This window comes from Gigantopelta aegis, chromosome 4, assembly GCF_016097555.1.
Source record: "Gigantopelta aegis isolate Gae_Host chromosome 4, Gae_host_genome, whole genome shotgun sequence".
In the NCBI taxonomy this organism is placed as follows: Eukaryota; Metazoa; Mollusca; class Gastropoda; order Neomphalida; family Peltospiridae; genus Gigantopelta; species Gigantopelta aegis.
The window spans coordinates 95,009,204-95,023,567 of NC_054702.1; the positions used below are offsets into that span (position 1 = coordinate 95,009,204).

Below are 14,364 nucleotides of genomic sequence, written 5' to 3' on the forward strand. Positions count from 1 at the left end.
AAGAAATTTTCATTTGACTTTACAGTTGAATGGGCGAAATCTATCTCAGTTGGTAGAGTCCTTACCTAGGGTGCCTTGGTTACAGGATCAAACCCCCTCAGTGGACCCATTCTCGGATTGTTTTTTTTTTACCCATCCCAACCAGTGCCTCACACCTGATACACCAAAGGTTGTGGTATGTGCTGTCCTGTTTGTGGGAAATGGCATATATGCTGTGGATAAAAAATGTAATAGGTACTACCTATGTCGGAATTGCCAAATGTTTGACATCCAGTAGCCAACAATGAATAAATCAATGTGCTGTAGTGTTGTTATTAAACAAAAGAAACTTTTTACTACTTAATTGTTTACCCTGTGAATGAAAGCCCTGATATACCAAAGGCTGCAATATGTGCTGTCCTGTTGGTCGGAATTATCAAATATTTGCCATTGAATAGCCAACAATGAATAAATCAATGTGCTCTAATGGTGTTGTTAAACAAAAACACTTTTTACTACTTAATTGTTTAATGTGTGCAGGTTTTGTTGCGTGAGATTGAGGACTACCGACACACCCTGGACCAGGTGAACCGGAAAGGTCAGCAGCTGATTGCATCCAATCGGTTTGTGCCACAACTCGCCCAGCAGATCCAGTCACAGATACAGAATCTCGAAGAGAGCTACTCCAATCTCGAACTCACAGCTCGACAAATTAGGGTGAGTACATGTTTCCTATCACCTAATGTGTTTATTTTTAATTAGAACATAGCAAATATTTCCCACGATACCAGGCCCATGATGCTGTTTTGTAGGCATTTATGTTTATTGTTTTTTACCTCTAAAAAAGGGGAATTCCGTATCCGTCTGTTGCCATGGCTACCAGGTTATTTATATGATTTGCATGCTTCACGTTTTGAAATATTTATGAATAAAATTGTTTTGTATATTCTTTTTTTTCTTATTCTGTTTTTTTTTTTGCTCGCTGGATTTGCATGTGGATGTTTGTTTTTACTTTTTCTTGCAATAAACCACCTAATTTGTGCAACGCAAGATTCTACCAAGTTTTGCAGTGAGGATTGCCAAACAAGACCTTTTAGAGTGCTGTGACCTTAGTCGCCTGCTACTTTGTAATCTTCATTTTCTCTGCATATTCTTTTGTGTTGTTTCTAACCTGTGCACATGTTTCTACTAAAACTTAACATTTCTCACACTAGCAGCAGAACACAGTAATGGTATGTTTTAAAGAAAAAATTAGAATTTATTGCTTCAGTTTGCAACTATAAAGTTATTAATTATTTTTTGTGTTCCTAAGCTAGTGTAGATGTGATATGCTATTTGTATATTATTAGTTGTATGTGATAGATGTAAAAACCCTCATTATATGTGAAATATTTACCTATTTAAATTGGTAAAACAAATAAGTGTATATTTTAATTTTAATTGTATATTTGAGGCTTCCGTGAAACAAAGTCATCTATTTAAATTGACCTATTTTGATTTGAATTTAAATGAATATAAAATAATAATAATATGTGACAGATCCTATGTAAATTAATTAATTTATTTTGTTGCATTTGTGTAAGTTTATTACCGGTATACCCAACATGAAAAAAAATTACACTTATGTGACTTTTTAATATTTGTGGACAATGATTTTGAAGCTATCTGTTATGAACTACAGCAAGTTTGTTAGCTGTGTTAACGAGAATGTACATGTATGTGTAAAACAGTGTCATGTTGTCAAGAGATTGCTGTACAGGCACCGTCTGCTGTTTTCTTTACACTAATGATTTTGTGCCATAAAATAACCTGACAGCTATAGGCATAAACTAACATTTTTAATTTTGTAATTAATAAATTGTTTGTTGAAATTTTTAAAAAGAAAGAAAGAACTTTGGTGCTCCAGAATTCATTATAATATATTCAAATTAATTTTTTTTTAAATTGCTTCTGTTTTTAGTAATAAGCAATTTTTATAAAATGATAATACAAATATGATGTATTATTGAAAAAAAGCTCATGTGGCCTGATATCATCTGTTCATTTTGTATTAAAAGAAAATTGGTATGTAAATTTTTATCAGTTAACCTTATTTTGTTTTGTTAAATACATACAACTTATAAAAATAAAAAAATATTTTATGTTTATTAGTAATAGGCAAATTTGTAACAATAATTTGTACTGTTATGATTAAATACTGTATGCTTCTTGTACTGTAATCAACTTTCTCTTAATGCTTGTTTATGGATGATAATACATGTAGTTCAGGCTAGGCTAGAGACTGTGTTAACTGAACATGAAATGTTTTCTTTTAAAAGTGAGTTACAGCTCTAACTTTGACCATCCAGTTTGAGCCACATTTTAAATACTAATTTGTCAGTTAAAACTGGGTTACAATTGTAACTACATATAAAAGATCCCTTGTTGCTAATGGGAAAATGTAGTAGGTTTCCTTTGAGGACTGAATCACATGTGAGAATTGCCAAATGTTTGACATCTAATAGCTAATGATTAATTTATATGCTCCAGTGGTGTCATCAAATAAAACAAACATAAAACATTTTTGAAATCTGGATTGTAAATATAACTTTCATGTCCACATGGGTAGCCAATCTTTCCTATTATGTCTAACATGTAACTTTAATTCTTTTTAAGTTTGGATGTAACTGTTTTGATGGTATTAATTTCATTAGAATTTATAACTAATCCATTAGATCTGGGATCTAAGTGTAATTACCATCAGTGGGCCCATTGAGCTATTTCTCGGTCTAGCTAGTGCACCACGACTGGTATATCAAAGGGCGTGGTATGTGCTATCCTGTCTGTGCATATAAAAGATCCCTTGCTACTAATGGAAAAATGTAGCAGATATTAGGGTGTATACTACCAAATCAAATCCCATAGACGACAATAGTAACATATGTGGCTAAAACTCCTACCTGCAACATATCAACCGACATAAATGCCACGGATATAAATACTACCACCCCTCACACTTGAAGTGAATCAGAAAAAATTGGGGGTCAAGCTGCTCGTTTCTGAGATAACAGGTAGCGTCTATGACTACCCTAGTTCCGCACAAAATTCGAGTACTTTTTTTTACATGTTTCAAGCACAAGGCTACTTGACACATTGGTACTAGATGAAATAAAATTGCATATTTTTTTTACCCAGATGAAACTTATTTTTTACAACCAACACATTCACATTTATAACCAATCACAGGACTTGTGGTGTTCACTTCTCTATCAAAAGTTGGGTGCACCTCGAACTTTGACCCAGCCGGAAGTTATTTGGTTTAGTACTACCATTATCTCTAAGACTATATGTCAAAATGACCAAATGTTTGGCATTCAATAACCGATTATTAATAAATCAATGTGCTCTAGTGGTGTCGTTAAACAAAACAAACTTCTGTTTTTTTTATTGTAACTATCTTCTGTTAAAGATGATTCATAATTCATCTATTTTTGTTTAATCTGATACTGAGCTGTAACTAACTTTTTTAATGAAATGGGTTGTGGTTGTATAAAAAAAATTGTGGTTAAATAACATTAAAACGGGGGTTGTGGCTACATAACATTAAAACTCACAACTGGATTATGACTAATGCTAAAATTGGGTTAAGACTAAATCATGTTGAAACATGTTTGTGACTAATAAAACTGGTTTTGGCAATATAATGTTTTGTGGCTAAATAACATGTAAAAACTGGTTTGTGGCTAAATGACATGTAAAAACTGGTTTGTGGTTAAATAACATGTAAAAACTGTTTTGTTGCTAAATAACATGTAAAAACTGGTTTGTGACAAAATAAGGCATGTGTTAAAACTGGGTTGTGGTTGTAATATATTGACATGCTCAGGGAACATTTTGTTTTCAAAATCTTGATTAGCAATATTTCTAGTCAACTGAAAATTGATTAGCAACTACTGTTTAATGTTTTTAAAATTGTGTAGTGATCTGTAAAACTTGAGTAGTGAATCGCAATGCGATACTGAACGAAATGTTCCCTGATGCTGCGTGACCCTGCTAGCTTATGTGGCAGTTTGACGATAGTTGCTTTGTTTTTGTCCTTCCTGCAGGTGTTGTTGGATCATTTAGATCTCTACTGGTACTAGCGTGCTCGGCCACTTCATCCCCCTCGTCTCTCACTGTGGGAGACGCTCTGCAACCGGTTCTCTCGCATGCAACGATGGCAATCTCTTACTCATGGGCCAAATTGAAAGTGTTATTTATTGTGTGCTCTGTAACCCAACTAACTTGTGAAAACTTGTTTAACTCATTTTTGTTTTAAAAACAACAACTGTTGCTGCTTTTTAAAAATATCTAATTAATAAAATAGACATTTTAAGGGCTGATGTATCTTCCATTGTATTGCCAACATGGTTAGTTGGGTTACAGAAATTTAAAATGTGGCCTTGTGTTTCTGTTTTGTTATACAAATGGTGCAAATGGCGCTAGCCAAGATACCTTTGGCTTCATTGGTTGTTTTGTGTTTTTTGGATGTCAGTTCTGCCTGGACTTATTACAGTCTAATTTTACATGACTTACTAGAACCATTTTAGGAGGAGGGGAATCAAAAGCAACGTTCATCATCAAATTTCCTTTCTACCAACTGAATAAAGTTTATGCAGCAACATATATATTTTGGGGGACAATTATTACTGTAAAACTATGATATTGCCATCATAGGTATATTGTTAAATTTGCTTTATTTTTGAAAAAAAAAGAGCTAATATAATAATACCAATGGAAATATAATATATAGATATAAAGTACATATTTATAATATTAAATACATAATTTTCTGACTGGTTCTAAATACTGTGAGGCATCATGACATCTATAAAAAAAAAAAAAAATAGTGAAGTCACTGTATCCATTATGTTGGTACATAGTACGGTAATTTAATATAACTTGTACATAAAAGTTTGATTGTTTTTGTGTGTTCGCATCTTGTTGCATTGTCAAATATTATGCATGTACATGTATTAGCCTGGTTTATGTACTCAAGTATTAGTTAATTGAAAATTGTATTATTTTTTTCTACTTTAAATTTCAAAAACATATTTTTAGTATCTATTTAAATATTGTTTGCATAAATAGATTTTTAATCAGTACAGGCTTTTTTCTGGGTGACTAAGTCGCCTTCCTTTTCGAAAAAAAAGCTTTCAGGTACTTAATTATATTTTTTTAACAAATTGGACAGATTTTGGATTGGGGAAAGAGGCTCCTCAATATTTAAATTCTTCTTTTTTAATATCCAATAAGTTTATTACACCTTAAAAGCGTTTTTCTTCAACATTAATATTCCATATATTAAATCTAATCTTTTATTATTGGGATTTTTTAACTGTATAGATAATTGCCCTGTCCTTCCGTAAGCTTAAGCTTCTATATTAAATTGTATGTTGTTAAAACAATTTAAAAACTTTAAAAAAAGAAAAGAAAAGAAAAAAAAGAAAAGAAACAGGACTATCGTATGATAATACATTTGTGTTTAAAACTGATCAGAAAGCTCAAAACTGGTTGAATACGCATACATGTATATATGATATGAAATGCTGTCATTGTAATGATTATTTGTTCAAATTCTGACATGAACAGGCTTTTATTTTTAACCAGCTCATTTTTAATGCTGAATTCATACTAAATACGTTTTAACTGAACATGCAAGACATGATATAAAATGTATATTAGTTTTTATAACTGCTAATCCGTGAGTAAAAATAGAATAGGCATGTTTTATAAATATACGAACATTTCTTTGCATGCAGTTAATTGTATGACATGATGTAAAAGCAAACAAATGTTATGGATTTGTTATCTGTTTTTTGCAGATGGCTACCTTGCATTATTACTCGCCCTATGTAAAATATCGACGTTACTAGATTAGCTTTTGTTTGCATTGATTGATATATATACGTGTGATTTATAGACTTTTTGGCTTTTGAGTGTCTACAGACTTTGTGTGCCTGTTACATTTTGGCATAGTGCTAGACTAAAATAAACTATTATAGTTTGAGCTTTTATACACAGTACCATCATAATAGGTAGCAAAATATATTTGTTTATTTCTAGTTCATATCCATCAATTATTTATCATTGTTATTTCTAAATGTTTTATCATTGGTATCTTCATACTTGGATATATTTTCATTTGTTAAAATTATTATAGTTATTACTTTGTCGGTATATATATATTTAATGTGTACAAAAAAATTCATTTAATCAAATTCTGCTCCAGTGCATTTTCATTTTAAGTATAAGTTTCTATAGTCCATTTATAGAAAAGTATTTTATATGGCAGTGACTTTGATAAACCTAGTTTATTTGTCTATAACTTAGTATAAGTCTGTTTAGTGTTATGTTAAATGATTTCTATTCAAAATTATTTTTAAAATGTGCTTGTATTTCCACAAGTTGACAAATATACATTACGGTATTACTTGTAGATGATTTTATTTTTTTGACTGAAACCAATAATGAGCTTGCAAAACCTTTGGCAAGTTTTCTTTCTAAAATGTTTTGTCTGCTATTAACTGTAACCTGAGTTAAAATGTTTAAGTAGTAGTGTTTAAGCTGAATGAAAGAATAATGGAGATACTATCATTAAAATATTCTTTTTATGATTAATGATCTATAGTTTGAATATTAAGGACTATTTATTTATCATAGCTATCAGTATCATTACATTAGTATTTAACCAGACTCACTCATATTGAACAATTGAAGTACAACTTCTGTAATGTATTTCAATATATTTTATTATTTGTGTTATTTTACCTGGTTATAAGTATTCTATACTGAACTTTATCAATGAAGATATTGAACATTACCATTTTTCAATTTTTATACAGTTTTACCTTTTACTTTTGAATAGATTGAGGACAACTGTTTTACATTTAAAAAAAAGAAGAAACTGATGATATATTTTACATTGTTATATTGCATATTATTTTAATTTTGAAAACGTTCATAATATTTTTGACATAGAGCTGGAGTTCACACTTTTTAATTGCCTCATACTTCAAAAGCAAAACTGGTGACTACTTATCATTGTTTTATATGTGAAAGTCAAGACTTTGAGCATGTGCTTTCCTCAAGTAATGGACTTTTTTATATTTGGTGATGGTGACATGATTAGTAAATTTTAACATACAATAAGTTGGTCTGAGCAACATACACATTTAATATTTTTATCACAACTACAAGACTTATGATTTAAAAAATATATATATATATATTTTTAAAATACAAAACTGTTATATACTCTTCAAAAAAGGTAAGGGAATCTGAAATACTCATGTTAATATCAACTATTAGACCGAACAAACGTTTTGATCACAGACATCCTAGTAAAGTACATTCAGGTCTGTTTATCAACACACTGAAACACATTCCATAGTTCGCACATGCATCACGCATTTGCCCTGTACACGTGTGTGGGGTCACTGGGGTGTCATTCTTGATTTTGACCATTTCCTGGAAGGTCACTGTGGAACATTATTTTTGTCAGTCTTTTTCATTCTGTTGATCATACAGTTGTCATTGTTTTGTTTTGAGTAATTTTTATTGTTTGAATTTGCAATTTACTGATAAAAAAACCACTGTCAGCTTTCAAATTTTACTTCTGACCCCAATCATCCTTCAAGATCTTTGGTGGTCATAAAATCTACTGTAATACTGAACTACCAGTTGTAATGTTTGCCCAATTAATTCACTATTATCATATAACCATTCACCACAGCTAATATACCTTACAATTTTGGCAATTGTAAATTCTTATTAGAGTTCTCCTACTTTTTTTGTATATATCATTACCATAATGTTTGTTTCTGTTAAAAGGATAATGTCCTTGCTAAAACCATACCAACTCTAAAATGGTAAATTACTCAAAGTAGATGAGATTACATAGGTCATTATTTGAACAAATTTTGATTAATTTGCATTATAATCCCAACCCTGCCCATTATCCATCATGCTGGCAGTTGGCAATGCCATAGAAATTGCTGCAGTTTTTCCAGTTTTCTGTGATATTTATTATGCTGTTGAATGTTCAAATTTCTGTATCACTTTTCTTAATTATGCATCTGTTGTAACCCTGGCAAATTAATTTTCCTCTCTTGACACATTAATTGCAAACCTGCTATGGAAAATTCTGTAGAGACTATATTTCCATGGCATATTTTTTAATTGCCAGGGTTGTAATGCTATCAGATTTTGTTATACAATCAGGTAATGAACAGGTGAAAATATTAAATAATGTTGTGTGTTAACTGGGTTACCTGATCAAAATCAAACTGATGTTTTAAGCAATGACTGAATACGAGAATATTTTTTTTTATATTTCATAATGGACCAACTTTTGTGGTAATATTATTGATAATATTTCACAATCCGTCCATATTATCATTCTGTGATATTTTTTGTTTACAATTTTTTATTTTAAGTTTTAAAATTATTTTACAGTTATCATTTGTATACTCTAGAAAAAATAAATGATATATATGTTTTTGTTTGTAGTGTCATTGGTGGAACGTCTGTATAGCTGTAGTATTACAATATAATATATTATAAGGAAAAATGCCAGATACATTTTTTTAAAGTATGAAATTAATTTTCTACAATTTTATATTAAAGAAAACTGTGATATTTGTTTTCTAGTGTGTATTCATCTTGCCTAAAATTAACAATAATTAAAATATATGTGTGTGCTTTAAATATGTGATAAATATATACATACTTTATTGTTAATTATTGTTAATTAAAGCATATTTATGAAAGATCAGTATTATTCCTATACATTTATTTATGAATTTGGTAAATATACTAATAAACCATATTCACATTCAGACTTGTCTTATTTTTTATTTTATTTATTACTGCATGATGCATGTGAAGCATGAGCAATGCCATGGCAATAGACTGGTAACAGAATTTACCCTTTTTTTTCTTCTCTTTTTCACACATTTTATCTTCATTCTGTACTTTGCAGTGTTTAATTTTGAATACTGTGGTCTGACCTGCTTTACACATTCACTGTGTTAATGTTGAATTATCATTATTTCCCCTTAATTGTAATTGTAAATTACCTCCCTTTAATTATAATATATATATGGTATTACACATTTTGCCTACAGGACAGTGTACCTAGTATTTAATGAAATTTTAAATTATGTATTACTTAAGAAACAATGTACTTTGTAAAATGCCAAATTATGAAGTACACACTTTAGTAACACATTGCATTTTGTGTTCATGTTAATTTGAAAAGAACTCGTTTAAGTATTATAAACTTTTCAGTCAGTTTAGTACAACACTATAGACATTGGTGAATGAATGAATGAACAATCAAACAAACAAATAAGTGAATCAAGAAACAAATGAATGAATGAATGCATACCAACATCTTGGAACGAAGAACCAATTAACTAATTGAGTTAAAGACACAATGTCTCTTGGACAAAATATTTAATGCTGGTTATTTTCAATCTTGGACATTCTCACAATGAATGCAGTTACTTTGAATTGTGGACATTCTTTGTGTGAGTAATTAACCAGTTTGAAACGTGAAAGATTCTTTGTGTTTAAACATCAATATGAATACTTGACAAGTGTGAAAAATTGACATTCTTAATAGGAGTAATTAACCAGTTTGAATAGCGTATATTTTCAGTGTGAGTGTATTGAACCTGGCTGGACTATGGACATTGAATGTTTTAGTAAATAACCAGTTTGAATTGTGGAACTTGTCTTTTAAATAATTTTAAGTAACCAGTGAAACCAAAGACATGAACAAAATTGTCAGTCATCACTTTTGTAACATTGTGTCTGATTGGATCAGTAGAGATGACATGACATCAGATAAATATATATATATATATATATATATATATATATATAACTTAATATAAGGGGAAATAACTGTCTGTGTCTTCCATGGGCTAAATTCCTGGAGAATTTAGCTGTTATGTTTAGGAAGAATGTCTTTGAACCTAGTGTGAATATGGGTACATAAAGCATTCCTAATTCCCATTCCTGCCTATCATAAAAAGTCATCCTGTTTTTGAATATTTTCATGAATATCCAATTTTGTCCATCTGAAGTTTGAAGGAAAATAAATCCCAGACCCACTGTCCTGGACAGCGTGCTTGAACTTTTAATTGGATATAAGCACGAAAATAAGTTGAAATGAAAATGAACTTCCATAAAAACAATTCTGGATGTTCGTGTCCTAAAGGCTAAGTAATGATGGCATACTGTGGATAAACACAATGTCAGTAATGGATTCTTAATGTAGTTTTATATTTTAATTACACTTCATGATGCAATTGTGACATACATTTAGCAAATACATACCATTCATTATGCTGGCGATATTAAATCACATTTATGGGTACATGCAGCCGAGTCTTGATATTTTGGATTTAATTGGCATTGCATGTTAACAGGCCAGCAGGGCTTTCCCTTAAGCTCAGCAAAATTATTATCTAATTACCCAGTGATTTATTACACTGGCCCAATCAATATATTTTGTCTGTCTAGGTGCAGGAGTGTTTAATGTCTTAGATTTGGACAATGTCTTCTGTGGAAACACCAGTAACACAACAGGCTTAATGTAGCCCATTATTCATTCCATCAATGTGTTTATGGCATTATTGTTCATGGGTAAGAGAAATACTCAACAAAAAGAAGCACATCAATATTTAATACACAGTGCTTGCTTTGGGATTAACATAGATTATTCAATATAAGCCAAACTTAATAACTGAAAATGGTTGAAGCATTACTGGAAATGTTAAACATATTACAAATAACTTGTGTTACTCATAGTTAAGTTACAGAAAACGAAAGTATTGTTTGTAGTTTATTGTTATATACAATCACTATGGGAAAACGATCTTCAAAGTATGGAAAGGTAAGGTTTATTTTCAAGTGGTACACTTATTACAGTGTTCATTAAGAAGAAGAGACCTAGCATTCTTACAACCTTCAGATGCCTCAGTTTGCACTCTTTGGTCACTTTGGATCCTGGGGGGAATCAATGTAAGGTATATGTATTAGTTAATTCTAGATCATGTACATGGCCTGTTGCAAAATATATCAGTAATATACTGTGGTATCGATAGGGTGAGTTCATCATGAAATATGATTGGTAACTATAAGATACATGTACATACATGTATTCTATATTTAATATTCAGGTTTCTGAAAATTGTGCAAACGATCGTTTTACTTGCGCATTGTTTACACAAGTAGCCTATAGTTTTGCATAACCCATTTTTCATTCTCTCCAAAACAATAAAGATATTAAAAATATTTTCACTATCATTTATCACTGTTCACATAATGATATATTTGTAACAAGTTACGAAAAATGAACTGGATTACCTGAAAATATTTTTGTGTAACCCATATTTGTGATTTAGCAGTGCAGTCCCATGAACTTTGTGCTATAGAGCCATACATGTATTCAAAACTGAGAGGGCCAGTACCCTTTTATTTCCCTTTCTGATCCACAACTCTGTGAGCACGTGTCATTGCATGTGGGTGTAATACTGTCTGATTAGATACAATAATTCAGACTAAAAAAATATTTTAAAAGTACTAAACACAAGAAGAATGCAGGTCAGGGTGATGGTTAGTTTTTAAATAAGAATAAGTTCTTTTAATTACCAATTCTCAGTTCAGTGAAAAGATGTTCAGTATAGATTCAGTCGTGACATTATTTTGGAATTTGGTAAAGACATTAATTCATACAGCTAGTAATCTTTAGTTTTAACAATTGTCTCTTTTGTGTAGACATGTTCTCAGAGGTTATTTCTCACAGGAATGTTTCTTTCTGGTGGGTAGCTTATAATTACACACTACGATGAAGGTAAGTACTGTTGCAGTCCACAAGTAAGCTATTATCATGAAGTTCTATAAATTCTGTGTGTCTCAGACAATTGCTTTGTTATCTTTCAGGATCGTCTGAATGACGTGTTTCAGAAGTGGCAGCAGTACAAGGACTTGCTGGACACAGCAATGAACTTCCTCCAGGACGACCTACCGTCCTGGCTGCAGGACAATGAAGCAGACGTCCCCGACACACTGGAAGAAGCCCAGTCACAAAGGGAGAGCACTCAGGTGAGATTTAACCATTCTTTTATGTCTTTAAAATTTTGGATAATCTTAAGATTTCTCAATTTTAGATTTTCATGAAATAATATCCAATGTTTTTAGGGAAAATAATATGTAAATTTAATGAAAAGGGATGATAATAATTAATTCCAGCTACAAATTGGTGAGATTGTATTCCCAGAGTATTTGTGAGCATCCAGTGCAATACCGTGTATTGAGCATAAGAATTTTAAAGTTATATTCTGGGATTAAATGTATGTAATACATATTTTGATTATTTTGCAATGTAAATGCCAATAAATAAAGAATTTAAAATTAGAGTTGGTCATTTAGAATAGTTTATCATTGCATGCTGGTAATACATTATTGTCAGACCAATAAAAATATGACGAGTTCAGGTGAAAAACCGATAAACACCATTTTATCCAAAAACCAACTTCTACTATCATTACTCAGTTCAAGGCGTTATGTTCTGGTTTTCATACTTGTTTTTTGAAATTCTGTCCTTTATTTACTTTACTTATTTCAACTTAAGATCGCCCATTGTGGACTTTATATGTTTTACATAGACATTATTCCTCTGTACATAACAATCCTCAAACTTTTAACATAATCCAATGACTATAAAATCAATTCAAACACAAATCACATTTTCTTTTTACTATTCATTTCAAAACTGTATACTACGACTGAGTATTTTTGACATGAGTATATATTTATATATGTTGTGATATCTGCAGTCAATGCTGGACAAGCTGACCCAGATGAAGCAGGAGCTGACCAACTCGTCTGTGCGCTGTGAGAACCTCGGCAGCATGGACAGTCTCGACCAGACGGAGGCTGCACTCACTGACTCCATCGCACAGCTAGCAGACAAGGTCAACGGAATGATCCACGAGGCCATCAACCAGGTAAACAGCAGCCACAACTAGATGGAGATGTCAGATACGGTTTTGTGAACTCTGAAAAATACTACCGATTTGTTTATGTATTAAAATAGTTATGCCTGTGTAACTTTCATTAAAAACAGACCATATTAATTAAAGTTGCTGACCATAGTTATTAGGCAGTGTAAAATATTTCAACTGTTACAGATATTTTTCCAATTGAATTAAATTACAGACTACAGGTTTTTATAGGCTTATGTGGAACTAAAGTCTGTGGTAAAGCTTCTTAAGATAAAACAGAATTGTAGAATATCTGTTTATTAGTAGATTCCTGAGCTAAAACAGAATTGTAGAATATCTGTTTATTAGTAGATTCCTGAGATAGGCGGGATGTAGCCCAGTGGTAAAGTACTTGCTTGATGCGTGGTCGGTTTGGGATCGATCCCCATCAGTGGGCCCACTGGGCTATTTCTCGTTCCAGCCAGTGCACCACGACTGGTATATCAAAGGCCATGGTATGTGCTATCCTGTCTGTGGGATGGTGCATATAAAAGATCCCTTTTTGCTGCATAGAAAAAAATGGAGCAGGTTTCCTCTGATGACTACATATCAAAATTACCAAATGTTTAACATCCAATAGCCGATGATTAATTAATGAATGTGCTCTAGTGGTGTCGTTAAACAAAACAAACTTCTTCTTGAGATAGTTCTATTTTTGTGCAATTCAGTACTGACTGGTATATGTATAATGGTAATGGTATATGCTGAACAAAACGTTTTGTTAATTGAAAAGAGTAGTCTGTATTTGAATTTCGTCATCAGCTGTGCGATACAAATGTACCTGATAACTTCTCATTATACAATGTTCTCAGGTGTTGTTAAAAATACTTTCATTTTATTATGTCCTGACTGTGTTTCATTCATCAGTTTGACAGCAATTGAAAAGACAAGGTTTCTAACATGAGATTGCATGATAAGGGGTTAATAATAGAAATTTTAAAACCAGCCTGACCCAGGTGGCTAGGTAACTAGGGTCAAACATATAGTGTTAATATTTAACATGTGAAGAAAAAGTCTGGTATCAGTATTTAACATAATGGTGCCATTAGAGTGATTCATTGACATATGCTATACAAGAAAAGGATTATTTTGAAAAATGTGTTCACAAGTAAGTTTTAAGTAACTTTTACATCTTTAAAATAAATAAACTTTGTTTCTAATTGAAATCATTTTTAATATGCATACATGTGTCTTAATTAATTTAAATTAATTTGGAATAGTGTGCAGTGTAATAAATCTTACAATTGATCCCCATCAATGAATCCATTTCCATTTGCTCTGTCTCATCCTCATCCTCATCCTATCCCCA

The 14,364-nt window shown here is 31.3% G+C and overlaps 1 protein-coding gene across 7 annotated transcripts in view; it reads left to right on the forward strand.

Annotated features, from left to right (window-relative positions):
• The window catches only part of LOC121371466 (nesprin-1-like), a 191,958-nt gene that overhangs the window by 45,941 nt on the left and 131,653 nt on the right, over window positions 1–14,364 (forward strand). For all 7 annotated transcript variants that reach the window (XM_041497379.1, XM_041497381.1, XM_041497385.1 and 4 more), the window contains 3 exons: window positions 520–696; window positions 11,953–12,114; window positions 12,849–13,019. In XM_041497379.1, the coding sequence (XP_041353313.1) occupies window positions 520–696; window positions 11,953–12,114; window positions 12,849–13,019 (510 nt within the window). The remainder of the gene's footprint in view (window positions 1–519; window positions 697–11,952; window positions 12,115–12,848; window positions 13,020–14,364) is intronic.